The sequence below is a fragment of the Sinohyriopsis cumingii genome, chromosome 12 (assembly GCF_028554795.1).
Source record: "Sinohyriopsis cumingii isolate HCF-2022 chromosome 12, ASM2855479v2, whole genome shotgun sequence".
Taxonomy (NCBI): Eukaryota; Metazoa; Mollusca; class Bivalvia; order Unionida; family Unionidae; genus Sinohyriopsis; species Sinohyriopsis cumingii.
This window is the reverse complement of record NC_142972.1, coordinates 93454096-93470477: the sequence shown is the minus strand read 5'-3', so window position 1 is coordinate 93470477 and position 16382 is coordinate 93454096. Positions and strand designations below refer to the sequence as shown.

Here is a 16382-nt window from a genome sequence, read left to right as displayed (position 1 = left end):
ATGGAAACATCCATATCCGATAGGCGTTATTTGAAGTCTTATTGTTCAAATAAGTATTACTAAATGACAATACTTACATAAACTTCTGGACCCTACGCAATTTGTGTTTCAACAGAGCCAAATTAAATGCACAATTTATAACAAAAGGTATTCAATATAGTTTACAAGGACGAATGAAAATTATGAAACTTACGTAAAATCATATACCTGAAGTTACCAGAAATATAGATATACATAACATTTGAACAGTTACATTAACTTCTCAATGCGATGAATTTATCTTCGTTTAGTTTTGCTTCAAAAAGACAGGAAAAACAACGAGTTTTCATGGCGATGATATATTAGTATCATTAAAGCAAGTATAAAGTACAATGCTAAATTATTTTACATCAGTTGTATATATAGTTATTTGCTACATTAAAAATAGCACATAACATTTAACATGTATATGTAGACCTATATAACAGAAGGTGATGTTTTAACGAAAATTGTATAGTTTGTATCAGCTCAAAAAAGCCATGAATATATTGTAGTACAAAAAATAAATGATTTTAGCACGCATTTCCATGCAGAAAATACCATTAGGATGAGTACAAGTTTGCCTGTCATAACAGATATTGACCTATCCATGCCTTGAAACCGCAACATTAATTTCAATAAAGCTTACCCAATGTGTGCCCGGACCTGTAAACTAGACAGGCATCTGATTAGTGATAACCTATTTAGTTAACCGATCATATGTTGCTCACCTACATATTATAAGGTCAATATACCTGATTGTATCATCATTCGTCTACCCTGTGTTTGCAGGTAAGTAGTTTCATCCATTTCTAGCAGCAAAGTACTGTATTTATTCCGCTGCTGAGTAAACCTCCAGGTAGGACTTCAAATATTGTCATCAACATTTTGGTTAAAAATCCAAAACCCTTTCGTCATATAGGATTTTGTAAATAATCCACGAAATATATTGAACTGCAAACACTTTGAGGCGGAGTTGTGTGAGGTAAGTGGTACTGCGCCAGTATTACCATGTTGTGTAATGAATACAGCTGTCGTATTTGAGAGTAGCCTTTGTTTACTTCTGAATAAAATATACGTGTAGCCTTAAACACGGTCTTCTTTGACCAACAACGTGTAGTCTTATGAATGGTCTGTTTAAGGTACCTGTACATGTCCTATTTCCCAACCACCTCTTTTGAAAAGTAAAGTGGTCATATCCCTTTGTAAATTATGACCAAAATTATTGTTTTGCAGCATATTAATTATTTACAACTGTGATAATGTTGTTGATGATGATGATGCTAACCTATTAGCTGACTGCCACATAGTCATTAAATATCAATTATATCACTTTCGGCATAAAAGCTCACCCCATAAAATTGTATTTTATCCTTAGTAAGATTTCGCAAAGGGCCTGTTTTAGAAAAATTAAGAGTGTACATTTACAGAGAATCTATAAACAGCTGCTTACAATTTCTAATAATAGTGGCAATTGGGACTTAGTGTTAATTTCTCAGTAACTGATGAGGATTGGGAGTTTCTTGAAGAATTAAACAATTTCCCATTGGTTGGGGTAGGTCACATGAATATGAAATTTCAAAATAAATTGAGTAGCATGATCTGTCGCTTGCGGGTATGTTCTGAAATATAGTCGTAATGTACTGGTTATATAAGGTTAGAATAGACCAGTCACTCTCATTCCTAACTTTGGAGTCATTCGTATTTATTGTGTTCCTGTTGTAAGTCTGCAGATGTGTTTTGTTTTATTTAGATATTGTTCGAGAGGTAAAGAAAATGTTTGGACTGTTTAGTAGCAATGTATGTGCTCATTATTTTCATTATTATTCCGGTACTAGTGTGAATTATTCAAAGGAGTTCAGGACCACGCCATTTTGACAATATCTCGATTCTTGGCGGGCCAGTACATTTTTGGTTTGAAAATGTATAAGCAACTTTCATTTTTGTTGGTCTTTCAAAAGAACTTTAAAAGAGGTGCTTCTGGATTCACCTCAAAATACCTTCAGTTTCTCTCAGTTTCATTTATGACTGATAATTACGATTTCTTTTAAGTTTTACCAAATTTGATGGCTTTGTTTCTTTTCGACAATTCGTTTATGACCATTGATTCGTAACTATACATACATACGTATATATATATATATATATATATATATATATATATATATATATATATATATATATATATATATATATATATACATACATACATAAAGAGAGACAGACAGAGTCAGACAGATAGTCAGATAGACAGGCAAAGAGATAAAGACAGAGAGAAATAAAGAGAGAGGTTGAATTACAGACTAGAGGAGTAGTACTAACTATTGTCGTTTTAGTCATTGTCGTGGTCATAATCCTTATCTTAATCAATCACGGCGACTCTCATCACCATATTCACTGCCACCACCACCACCACAATCATTACATTTTAAGTCAGCAATGCCGAAAGGGCACGTTAACAAACATGCAAGAGACAACATGATTAATTAAGGTTGGTCGAATTATGGTGTGTCAGTATGTGTGAGTCTATGAGGGAGAGGGAGATTTGGTATGTTACGAAAAGCCAGTTGAGTATATTGCCCTGAGTAATGACGATCCATTCACTGACATGACCTTCGAGCAAGTGAGCTAACAATATGTATATAAGAGGGAAGAATTTAGTACATCTCGCATGAATCGATAACTGTTTTGTATCATAGTCAAACGTTTGGCAAAGAGTGCCACAACCTAATAGGAATCTCCTTCTTCAAGTTCACAAATATTGGGTGTCGAATACCAACCTGAAAAGTGATTGTCTCTATAACTCACTGACATAGCTCTGACAGGGTTGATTCAAGCATTGGATCGGCCAGCTTGGGTATGTGAGAATACCAGTAGTCTCCTGTTGGTTGATGTTTTTGCCAGGTGTTTTCGGGGTTATTTCTCCACAACAAGACAACGGCGGCCATGTATATCCCCATCATGTGTTTAAACTCACCGCTAAACTCACCGAATTCTACCTGAAAATGAATAATCTATAGTGTTCGTACCTTCATTCAATAAAATGCAAAAAATGTTTATTTCATATACACTCCTGTCTCTTATGATACAACTTATTTAGGATCCAATCATATAATCGTATACAGAAAGTTGTAAATGTCCATAAAGTTGCTTATAAACGACAAAAGGTGACGCAGGTTTGATGAATATAATGCATGATTGTATTTATGTACGTACGACGGAGGCATGGCCATTCGATGAGATTGCTGGACCCAAGAACAGCTGAGTTAAAACAAAAACTGTTCCTATTCATTTTCCTCGATTTATGAATCGCCTGTTTCTTTCTCCGTAATCGGTTCTAAATTGGATTAATTATGTAGGAGGTCCGTTACATTATTAAATTATTAGTGGACTCCTTCTTGGTTTGTTTGCAAAGCAAAATATACGGCAATTCTCATTTTCCATATGTACACATTCACGATTTTTGATTATTTTAATGAGCAAACTAGTGTATATGTACTGCCTGTAAGTCACTTTTATCATAACAGCATACTATCTCTTCAAACCTTTCAAAATTAAATAATTGTTGTATACGTGGATATTGGCGACATGTTTTCTCCTTATCGTTTGCAGCCCAGTCCTAAAGGAAGTGCCAAGTTGACAAATTCAGTACGTCTTCATTTACAGTTTGTCAAAAAGACAAAATGACCACAGCAAGATCAAAACAAGCTATCTGCAGTCTGGTTGAAGAGGGAAGTTTGCATCTTGAAGGTATGTGATTGATATGTTACGTACATCGCAACCTACATGTTCCTTGATAACAAAATTAATTCGTATTTGTAGTGCATAAAAACATTGTAAACTAAATAAGCAAACTACATACCGTTTTCAATATTTTAGCAAGTCTTAATCTAGATGATGTTTTCTTTTATGATTCTTTCATTAGAGTCTAAGATATGAAATCGTTCAGATACTTTTCATTAGCCCTACTACATAATAACGTCAGCGATGCGTCGTAAGAGTGAAGACCGATGTCAATGATCGTTCACAATTGTAGCAGGACTGTACATATGTATGATAATGTAATGTCTATAATATCCAGCTTAATGTCATAACTATGTTGGTTATTATTTGTGATGCCAATGATAAACCGCAGCATAACAATGGAGCGCACGATGTCAATAAAAATTAGAGATACAATCACATTATAATGAGAGAAACCCAATGACAGCACTTTTCATTTCTTATCAGCTAACTTTCGTTTCGTTAAGGTTTATGTTTGACACCGTCTAGTGTCTTAGTTTGAGTCACGTGATTCCGCTTATTTATATATATATATACGAGCCAAATGTGGCTGCACGGTTTGGTGTGGTATGAAGCAGTATTGTATGAAGAAGAACCCTTGCTAGAGAAGCAGTATACCCTTCGGCCGAATGAATCATATTTTGTCATATTTAACCGCACTTTAAAGGGCCAGGCCGGGAAATTAAAAAGTGTAGGGACAAGGTCTTTCGTCCACCCATATACATGTTCTACTGGCTCGTCCAAGAAGCGTGGCAATCTTGAGACAATACACATTTTAACTGACGATATATCTTCTATCATCATTTCTCTCTCTCTCTCTCTCTCTCTCTCTCTCTCTCTCTCTCTCTCTCTCTCGATCTCGATCTCGATCTTGAACGCGGTCAGGACCAGAGACGACGACCTGGTCGACGACCAAGTCGAAGACCCTGACAGTAAACCAGTCCACGACTGTACGACCAAGTCTGCGACCAAATCAGCGAATCTGCTCCCACGTCGATGGCCCAGTCGACTAATCTGCGACCGACTCAACGACCCATTCAGCGACACAGTCGGCGACTCGGCGACCCAGGCAACGATCCAGTCGACGACCCAGTTGGCGACAAGAAGACAGGAATGAGACTGTATCTCGCTGGCACATAAATCTGCCGCACTCAAGATCGTTCGATTATATATATATATATATATATATATATATATATATATATATATATATATATATATATATATATATATATATATATATATATATATATATATATATATATATATATATATATATATATATATATATATATATATATATATATATATATATATACATACATATATATATATATATATATATATATATATATATATATATATATATATATATATATATATATATATATATCCGTTCTGTATCTTTCATATACCACAAGATATTGTTATTTCTCCATCGCCCTTCTCCAACCACTGCGTCCCTTTTTTGGTCGTTTGTCTTTAAATTTTGCTGCGATAGGTCCAATAACATCCGTGTATTCAACTAGGGAAAAGAAGTTAATCCGTTGCTCTCGCCTCTTCGTTTATTTTCTTGCGATAATGTGTGTGCGGGAGAGAGACAAACAGACAGACAGAGACAGCGATCAGTGACGGTAGAACTGTTATATTGACTGAAAAATCAACACCGACTTCCTGTTAAAGAGAGCATAAATGGTCTGGTTTAGAAGTAATTTTAAGATTAAACAAAACTGAGTATCAAATATATACGGAATGCGATTGTCTCCCCAACATAATGGATTTCTGTAGTTGCCCGGCTTTTTGAAACTTTGAATTATTAATATATTTTAACAATGTATACTCATCCCGTATACCATTACGACGCATAGGTTCTTGAAGGCTATTTGGTTAAGTTCAACTTTGGAAAATATTTGCACTTATAGGAAGAGAATCGGCATACCCATCGTACGTTTTTTGATGTCTTGGTAGATTGCGTATAACTGCTTGATAGGATATTCATGAAGTTGCTGTGTTGTAAAGCTGTAGATGTATATCCGGTATTACGTTAGTAGCCACCTTAGATATAAAATAAGAAGTTTAATCTAGGAAACCATGATTTGAAATTTCCGCAAGGCTTTTATTATTAACGTGTACCAATGCGCATGATTTTAATTACTCACTTCACGGACATGACTCGTCATGCAAGTGGTATTTTATATATTTGTACCAGCAATATGATTTCGAATGCCTACTTTATGTATAAGACTCGAAATGCAAATTGTATTTTATATACGTGTATCAATGTCTGATTTAAGCTGTCCACTTATTGTTTAACGTTACCTAACCATCAGCAGTACCAGCCACAGAAGCTGCGCCTGTTGCAAATATCTTAATAGCATCTACTGCTATTGAAGCTACTTTTTGTGCAACACTTGGGATGTTAACGATGATCTTTGAAAAAATATTCCTCAAAAGCCGCCTTGTTTATTTTGGTTATGAACATGTCTCATCATCTCTATTAAACATATTTAGACGATCTACACTTGTGCTAGCAATGTTTTTATCTCTAATCTGATAGTAAATCACCTGATGTGGTGTTATCTGTAACAAAGAGGCTCGTGGATAATCTGTTGGAAACCTAGTTCAGCCAGTGCTACCTTGCGCTGTATATGACCCGCTTAAAATTGAGCAGTTGATAAGTATTGTGTTTACATCTGTGATATTCACTGGTAGCTCAACTTCGTGCGATGCTGCGATGTATAATGAGCAGCGATGCCCAACAACGTTCCAGTAGTAGTTGCCGTACTAAGATCAACACAATAATTGTTAGTGTTTTTCTGGCTCGCAACGTATTGTAGTTCGGCACCAACTCAAAATTATTGGCAGCAGTGGGATCTATGTTAGAAATTTCGTACTTCTTCGCTTTATGTTCGGTACTATTATAGGCGCCTTGCGTTATTTTTCATCAATTTCCAGTCGCTTGATGGAAAAGCAAAGTAGTCGTTGATTCCCGCCTTTACGTTAGCTATGGTGTTCCAAACAGTAGCTGAGGCAAGTCCTATTTTATAAGATTGATCGGGCTTGAGCATAATAGGCGGATAGTATGCCACAGTAAAATTAGCGCTGATTTCATTGGTCTGCGAAGAATCGAAAGGCAACGATGTTGACATCATTATAGCAAATGCAGTAGGTAAACGTATTTTGCTAGCAAAAGGACGTTGCTACGAGGTATTTGCGTAGCATATGGTACTCGCCAAACGTTAGGATCCATTTGCCATGAAATGATCTAGGATCTGCAATATTTTATAATCAGTCTCCATCCCTGTTTTCAAGATTCATTAGAAAATATCAGTTGCATCCGGCGATTAACAATATTCATTCCGAATCAAATACCTTTATGCCAAAACCAGTTCTTTGTTGAAGTTGTCTTATTCGCTCTCTCACTGTTTTATATATATATATGTTTCCAACGTAGTATTATCACTATCATATCGGCGAATTCATTCATTTCATTTAATGTGTCAAAAGTAACTTATTTTCAATAAATATTTTATACATGTTCCTCACATTAGCTACCTCCTCCAAAGTGTTTGCAGTCGTGATATATGCTCTGCTACCCACAACGATTCTTGAAGTTGAAACGAAGTCATTAATTATCTTCCTTAAATTATTGGCTGTATCACCGTATATAGGTTGTATATATTCTTCATTCCAATCCGAAAAGTACGGCTCATCGCGTAAGCACTAGGTACCTCATCTTCCGCATAATGACTGGTCCATATTTTAATGGTGGACAGTGGGTCAGCAGCTTTTGGATCATTAGTTCGAAGACTACTGGGTCCATCTTGGGGATCTAATTCATTTAGCACATCGAGCACAAATAGTTCAGTCTGTATATCAAACTTTTAAATAAGTTTGTATTTTTTATGAATACATGCAGTGTTCTGGTCATACCCTTTTCATCAGTAATTTAAACCCATCAATATTCATTCTGTTGTGCGTTTCGGTATTTTAAATTTGGTTTAATACGGTGCCACATAAAATAGCGATAACAAAATGTATATGCTTTTCACATAGTTTACATCATCAACACTTTGTGTCTGCACAACATCTGTTTCATTATCACTAGCAATATCATGCAGCAGGCCAATAGCGAGATCCAGTCCACCCACGTTATGTTTTTTTATTATTTTGCATTTAGAGATGTTATATTAAATCTGCAGGTTCCCTCTCTTACTGCACGAGCGTGCTCATATTTAATAATAAAATCCATACATTTTATATGCCCTACTTTAGAATTAAACTCTTTTTAGATACCGTTTTGTATTCCCACAAATAAACTTCAGGACGATGGGCACTGATCAAGTCATCCATTTTTACTTTATTACATTTTTAATTCCCTAAGGAGTTGTTTATTTTTCCTTTTCTATTTGATCCACCTTAGCTTTCAACCTAGTTGCTTCCCCTACCTTATCCCCAAATTTAGCAGTAGTAGTGCCCACTTGTTCTTTAATTTCTCAAAATATAACTTTTTCAGCAATCTTCTTTTTGTACCTCGGGCTGTTTGTAAATTGGATCAAAATCTTTCTCTGCGTATCGTTGCCCAATACATGCGTCTTGTACCTTTTTCTTAAAAGTCGTTCTCACAGCAACATCTCGCTTTATTAACTCGATTAATTATTTAGTCTTTTTATAAAGTAGTGACAGTAGAGCAAATTGTTCTGGTGCTTGTTCTTGATAATGTTCTCAAAGTTTATTATCCTCATTGTTCATAGCCGTTAGATATTTTAGTCGCCTTTGCATTTTGAGCTTTCATTAACGAGAGGAAAACAATAGTTGTCAAAGTTTGTACATAAGGACCTATTACACGAAGTGCCAAGGAATCAACAACCGTGGATTTAGCAATATATATATATATATATATATATATATATATATATATATATATATATATATATATATATATATATATATATATATATATATATATATATATATATATATATATATATATATATATATATATATATATATATATATATATATATATATTTAACCCGGATTTACTATGACCGGAAATCTCAAAATGCCCGGCTAACGAGAACTGAAACACCTTACCCTCCCTGATACGCCAATGATACCCAGTCCGCTAGGTTTGCTCAGTTGAATACAACTGATGCACTAAACGTGAACAAGGCCGGAGACACAGTGACAGGCGACCCAGTATTTACCAGTGGTAAGATCACAGGATTACCCACACCTTATCCACCAGACATTTCGTAGGACGCTTTATCTTATGGTCAGGTTATTGTTACCCTGGAATAGTATGTTCCTCGAGCAGGCTCAACATTGTTGGATAATATTATCATGGGTAATAAGTTAATAACAGGTTACACCAGGCGATGGTAATTGCACTGCAACCGTGAAACGAGCCAAATAAAAATTTCTCGTTAAAACCTCAGTACTATGGCAGATGCATTGGACATGGCCTCTCATAAAATCACAAAGACATATACTCCAGTGTTAGGATCAGATATCATGAACTAGACATTTGCTGACACTAAGGTTGCTAAGTCTGGAAATTTAACATTCACTGGTGGTAAAGTTACAGCGTTTCCAACAAACTTTCCACCAGGCTCTGTTGGTGTTATTTATTGTGATATTGAAGTGCTGGTGGCAACAATAATACTAGTGTTTGACAGGGATAATTTACCTACGATCAACATTTCAAATATTAACATGAGCCGATGACATGGTGGTAAAAAGTCAGACATAGACCCACCCAAGGCGGGTTGATGACAGATTAGAGCAAGTCGATAATGAAATAAACAATAAGCTAACGAAGCATAAGTTTTGCATCATACGTTTAACAAGCGCCGTATATTCCATGACCTCGGCATGGACTACCGTTATAAATGTACCGTCATGAAAATTGCTGATGACTATTATGTAGCAAATCATCTAACAACGTTTTGGTTAATACGTATAGAATCGCTAACAAAAATGGGTGAGTACGAATATAGTGTCGATCAGATTAATGCTGCACTAAATTCTATGACGAAAGTGAGAGTGTCGTGTTTTCCAATGTTTCAATAATAACAACATCAATAATCGTTTCGCCAGCATTCGTTTCATCTATGAAATACATGCTGACGAAACGATTGTTGATTCTGATAGTATTGATGCTGATGTATGCCCAGATCACGTAAAAATGATTCAGTATAAAAATTACAAAAACGAATATGAAAATATAATGGCAGAACTAAAGTACATAGATACAAAAAGTCGTAAAGCAAGTCATCTACATGTACCAGCCTATAGTGAATTTGGTGTTCCATTCATGCACAATGATCTGATATATTCTGCATATGCTATCATGAGACAATATACGCTGACGAGAAAGGATGACGTTTATAGAGCATTTTCAGGATCGCTGGGGGCCGATTTACAATTATTTGACACACATACCAACACACTTCAATCCTCTAACGTCATATGTTGTATATGGTCGTGATTCTCATTTTCATGATGATGCAACATTTGATAAGTACAGAGCCTTTTGCCTGATCCTGCTAATAATGATGGCTTTCGTACTGTGATCGACAGCGTCGAAGCGGAAAATGTTTTCACTTTCGCGTAACGTTATAAACAAAGACAACTTATAGACGAGGCAAAAGAAGATCGCGATCGATTTAATCACATTTCAAAGAAAATTCCGATTGATGATAGAGATGAGCTTATTCACTAATACAAGCAATATCACATGAAGAAACATTGTGCAAAGAAGTAAGTTTGTGGCAAATTTTTGAAGCTGACCACGTACCTCACGAATTGTTCTAACAACAACTGGTATTGCTACAGCAGGTGGTACCGTTAATAATGTGCTGTCCTTGCTTTATCGGCCACCGCTAAGAAGCTGTTGCCAAAGTACGAGAACAAAAATCTGCTTGTCAGATTGCATCTGCAACGTATACTAAAATCCGTATTTGCGGGGTGAGAAGTTTATTATGTTGGATATGATCCAAGCGTTTAGAGCAAAGGATTATATAATCAGCGACCTAATGCCATCTCGAATAGCAAAGTATGATGATGCGAAATTTAATTAAGCTTTATGTAACGTACGTATAATGAGAATAACAGTGGAATATACTGGTCAAAAATTGAAAAATATTTTGTATGATGGAAAGTATCTTTGCTTTAAACTGGAGAATGACATGTATAACACTTACTTTAAAGGCACCAATACAGTCAAACTTACTTTGAATAGAACAGAGGGTTCCGAGTGCTTTCAGATCTTGTCGGACATCGTGTGCACACTTTCGGAGCAGGTAGATAATCTCTATGATCGAATCGCCTAGGATAAATATCCAAAGACTAGAGCGGACAGCAGCTTAAAATAATGTAAACTCGGTAAAACAATAGTATAGTATAACACTATTATAAAGATGCTAGAACCAAACCAGTTTGCTTGATTAGCGGTTTGATTTACTTCTATTTGTTTCAGTACGATGATGAGCATCATAGCATTGCCAGCGCTGATGTACTTAAAATGAATCAGTAACGTATTGTTGCTAACAAGCTTTCTTTCACTTTTTGTGCACCACATGTGCTCTCTAATTGCCTTTGCCTGTTCTCTACTTGCTTTGGCCGTTCTCTAATCCTGTTCGTAATATAGAGAAATAAAGGGAATGGGGATCTGAATTACTCCAATATAATTCCCCAAGCCTCACTGGCCATGGCGTGCCAACGTATTGGATCCGACGCTTAATGGTTAACAAGCATGGGTGGAGTATAATTCCCATTAGAGATCACTTATAGCAGTTCACATTGGTGAGACGTACAACCCATGACCCGGTTTCATTTAAAAATTAAAGAGCAAAAATGAACAGCAGCAGCAGGAATAACAACAACAACATCGACATTAATAATAATAATAATAATAATAATAATAATAATAATAATAATAATAATAATAATAATAATAATAATAATTTTATTATTATTATTAATATAAATACTAATAATAATAATAAAAATGATGATGATACTACCACTACTACTACTACTACTACTACTACTACTACTACTACTACTACTACTACTACTAATAATAATAATAATAAGAAGAAGAAGAAGAAGAAGAAGAAGAAGAAGAATAGTTAGAAGAAAATGAAGAAGAAAATCTATTAGATAACAAATATGAGGATATTGGCGGTGTTGAGAGGACGATTACGATAATGACAGGTGGTGGTTAAAGTTAAGACTGCAAACTATTATTTAAAGTCAGCAATAAAATAAATCTAACGATATATTGATGCATACAAGTTACTTTGCACTATTCTCTTAATACTTAATTGTTTTTTAGTTAAGATATTCTGAATAACATGATACCGAAATGTATAGAAGATATTTATCCTTGTTTTGCTATAAATATGTATTTTGGTATTTTGGGTATTGCTTCGTAATGGAAATATCCTGAAATGTGTTATTTGTATCAACAGTCAACCGTTTGAACTTCTACAGAGGTATTGTCGTCTCTGCAGACATGTTGGTGGTCGTTGACTACGGCAAGAAACTCCAATTACACAGTCGCCAAGATGGAAAACTCGTTTCTATTCCTCATCAGCTGGAGTCCAACCCCGTGGGTGTGTGTCTTATTAGTAACAAGGAAGTCGCCGTGTTTCTGGCTAACTCTTCCGTTGAAATCCTTTCATTTCAATCTATCGATGGCATCAAATGCGTCCGCAGATTTAATGTAACGACAGGATTTCATAGATGTGATGCGGTGGCAAAAATCGGAGCAACGGAGCAACTTGTTATCAGCGGAAAAAAGCGGGGCGACGGGAGTTTGCATTTGAGTGTTGTGTCTCTTACAGATGGACAAGTAGACGCAATACACCGGATCTGCGAGGGTAGCCTTGTGACAGATAGCCACTTGGCCATAGACAACGACACTGTTTATATCTCGTGCGATGCTGGTCCTGACTCCCCTGATACTGGTGTGTATTCTTATTTTATTCCTAATCGCAAAACACGCACGTTTGTGTATCGCCATCGTGATTTGAAGTACCCGACTGGATTAACTGTGGACAAGAAGGGTTATATATTTATATGTAACTTGTCCCCTTTCAGCATTCACCAGCTGAATGACCGAGGTCAACTAGTGACCATACACAAAGTGTTAGAATGGCCCCGTGAAATTTTTTATGAGGAACAAGAAGGAGTCATATACATCACACACGGCAACTATGCACGTGTTAGGATCATTCAATACAGATTGGATTATTCAGATCAACAAGGTATATTATATTACATAGCGACTTAATTAAAATTACATTCTTCATTGATTTCCAATTTTCAAGGCTTTAGAGTCATAGTTGTTAAATATGTTATCGACCAATCGGGTGCTATATATAGCATCTTTGTTTATGATATGCAAAGTAATTCATGCAATATAATTTATTGTTTTAAAATATGTATTGCAAATTAAGCAGCATCAACACGTAGAATATGTAACCAGCTTTGCTTTATTGCCTCTTTAGACGGATTTGAAACGGAATTCAAAATTATGTTTTGCCTAATTAAATGCATAAGGTGTCTAAGATAACAACCGTAAACAACATGGTGTAAACAAGGTAATGACGTTGCTTAATTCGTTAAGTTATGTACTTGTCACAGTCTTTAGAGCATACTTGGCTTGCAAACTGCATATATAATGCAAATAAATATCATTTATACACACATCAATACATTAAACTGGATCATGAAGACACAATTACCACTAGTAAAAACTATAGAAGGTGAGTAGTTATGAGTTGTGTCTGTGTGTGTGTGTATGTTTGTGTGTTTGTTAGGTTTAACACAAGGTCATTTTAATTATATACGTCTTCATCCGCAGACTGCCAAAACGACACGACGGCTGAATCAGGACCAAAAGAAGCCAACTGCAGTAATTTCGACGAAGGAATTTTGCAAATATAAAGTATGTGATTGATGAGTTATATATTACAACATTGTTTTTTCTTACTTACAAATCAATAATTATTCATAGCTTTCAAAAATGAACGAAAGTCAATATACAAAAATATATACCGTTGTCAATCTTTTAGTAAGACTTTTTGTATGGTTACATAGGTCTAAGATATGACAACTTTCAGACATTAGGCTTACTACATAATGGCGTCGCCAATGCATCGTTGGAGTGTAGGCCGACAACAATGATCGTTCACAACAGTAGTCCAAGACCAAACTTTGATTATCATGGATATAATATTTAACTTAATGTCTATAGCGATGTTGGTTATAGCTTGAGCTGCCCATGTTAAACACTAATACAAAAATAGACCCCACTATCACCTTATTCCATTTAAGTACACTTAAGAAATTTGACCTGCAATGCTTCTTTAAATGTCTTTTTTATCGTGGATGTAGCATTTAAAACACCGAACGCAATGCAATCATTACAAAAAGGCCCGATCAGAAAATCATGTCTACATTCCCAAACGGGCATTGGATGGTCGAGTGGTATACAAAGCTTGCATTTCCCAAATCACTGCCATCTCACTTAACGATGCCTAGGTACTATGGTTGTATGGTCTTGCTCAAATGAAAAGTTGTCGTATAATAAACCTTTAGGTCCAATATTTATTTTTTGGAACATTGACTTGTTGAATAATCGGAGACTCAAAATGAATCTAAATATGTTTTCAATGTCGTAATTTTTCTCATATTCTTTCATGGTGGCAAAAATAAAACGTTTACAGATTTCTTCGCTGCGTAGTCTTTAAAATTCAAAAATTATTTAACAAGAATAATTTCACTGTAGCTTTTAAAATTGCTGCGTCAAAACCGGCTCGTGACAGGACCACGCGAAACAAAGTCTAACTGAGCGTTCAGAACATATACAGACTTAAAGCATTCAGTTGTATGTTGCAGTGAAGGGGTCGATAATTTAGAGCCGTGGTAGTCTATGGTTTCTTGTTTTGTATGGAGTGGGTGAAAGGAAACCATTTACACCCCTTACTAGCGTAATCATATTCTTGATCTGATTTACATAATAAATCTAAAGTATTACAATATTGTCACTATATCCAGTACCATCTCAATGGGTTTTAGTACCCTAGGCTAATTTTGAGTTGTGTGCCACTCCAATAAAATAATCGCTCTAATATTGCGTCCGATGTGACCAAACCATTAACTAATTTGACATGGAAGGTCTTGATTTTATTAGCAAAGCTAAAAGTGTCGAGGAAACGACAATCTTGCCCACTGAGATAAAATCATCCCTCTCCATCATACACACCCGTCAAATGGTCAGATACTAAACAGCATATATTTAAATTTTGTATATTAGATACGTTCATATTATGTATCAAGCTACATTACCTTTACTCACAAACTTGGTTTTAATGCTGAATTGTAAAGATATATTTGTCATTATGTTGATCTCATATACGATTAGTGAGAATTTATCTAACAGCTATGATATGCTACTCTTACAGTCATATATATCAATAACTTTTGTCAGTATTATTCACGTGATTTTCCTCCATTTTCTTTGTCTTCAACTCAACAGAGTTGTTAATTTATGGTGAATTGGGCATGATGCTATGGAGACACTGTGAAATGCTAATAACCAGCAATGTTATGTATTAAGATATACGGTGCACGTCTATTGCATTTATTATTGTATATATTTAAATTAATTGTTTGTTAGTTTTAAAATATGTTTTTATTCCATTGCATGTTGTTGTAATGTAATACTATTTACTGTACATTACTTTTTCAGAATTAAGTTCAGTTCAGTTTGAGGTGATTGATCGCTTAAATTTATTGCACTGATGTAATTACCTAATAATATAAACATTGTATCTAGTTGCTGACCTTCAAAACGATGACAGTTTTGGAAAATAATATTTTCATATTTTAATTCTTTTTCAGATTAATATTCAATCAGTTGATTCAAGGTCATAATTAGAGTACGTTACATAAAGCACATGTCAATTAGTAAATAAACTTCCATTTATTTCCAAATAATATTTGTGGGGACCCCAATCCCTGAATCTGTTTGCGATTTAAGTAGTAGTGTAACTGATCTTATGATGAAAATAATGTCAATCGTGCATTAAAATTTGACGCGTTAAATTGTATTATGTTATGAATAGTTTGGACTGATTTTTTCTTCTTCAAAGTATTGAATTCAAGTGATTTTTTTCTTTGGAAATACTAAAGTGCTCTGATTTAGTTCTTGGACAAAGACTTTTACTGGAATTTATACTGAATTCAAAATTGAGATAGCATTGTATGTGCTTTAACAGAAGACTGTTGACACATCAGTACAGCACTAACTATTAGAGACGTTATCGCCTTCCATCTTGAGTTACACTGATATTCACTAAGAAATTTTCATTCATAGGACTTGTGATTTTAATTCTTTGCTTATTTTTTGGATTTAATTCTTAAACATGTAAGTTCATTCTTTTTTCATTTTTCACTTTGTACTCTAGGACAATAAACTCTTTTGCTAAATTATACAAAGATTGTTGTCTTCACTCTTTCTTTTACTTATTTTAAGAGCATATCCTAGTAACATCATTGTATCA

The 16382-nt window shown here is 34.9% G+C and overlaps 1 protein-coding gene across 4 annotated transcripts; it reads left to right on the top strand.

Annotated features, from left to right (window-relative positions):
* Positions 1 to 696: 696 nt before the first annotated feature.
* On the top strand, positions 697 to 16088 carry LOC149786998 (uncharacterized). 4 transcript variants are annotated; one of them, XM_089977550.1, is made up of 4 exons: positions 697 to 810; positions 3631 to 3768; positions 12282 to 12779; positions 13679 to 16088. In XM_089977550.1, the coding sequence occupies exons 2-4, from the start codon at positions 3702 to 3704 to the stop codon at positions 13759 to 13761; spliced, it is 648 nt and encodes a 215-aa protein (XP_089833676.1). In that variant the 5' UTR covers positions 697 to 810; positions 3631 to 3701; the 3' UTR covers positions 13762 to 16088. The 4 variants fall into 4 exon arrangements, with proteins under 4 accessions (XP_089833676.1, XP_089833673.1, XP_089833675.1 ...); XM_089977547.1 differs by having other exon boundaries at positions 12282 to 13079; positions 13679 to 16086; XM_089977549.1 differs by having other exon boundaries at positions 806 to 877; positions 12282 to 13079; positions 13679 to 16086.
* The last annotated feature ends 294 nt before the right edge of the window (positions 16089 to 16382 follow it).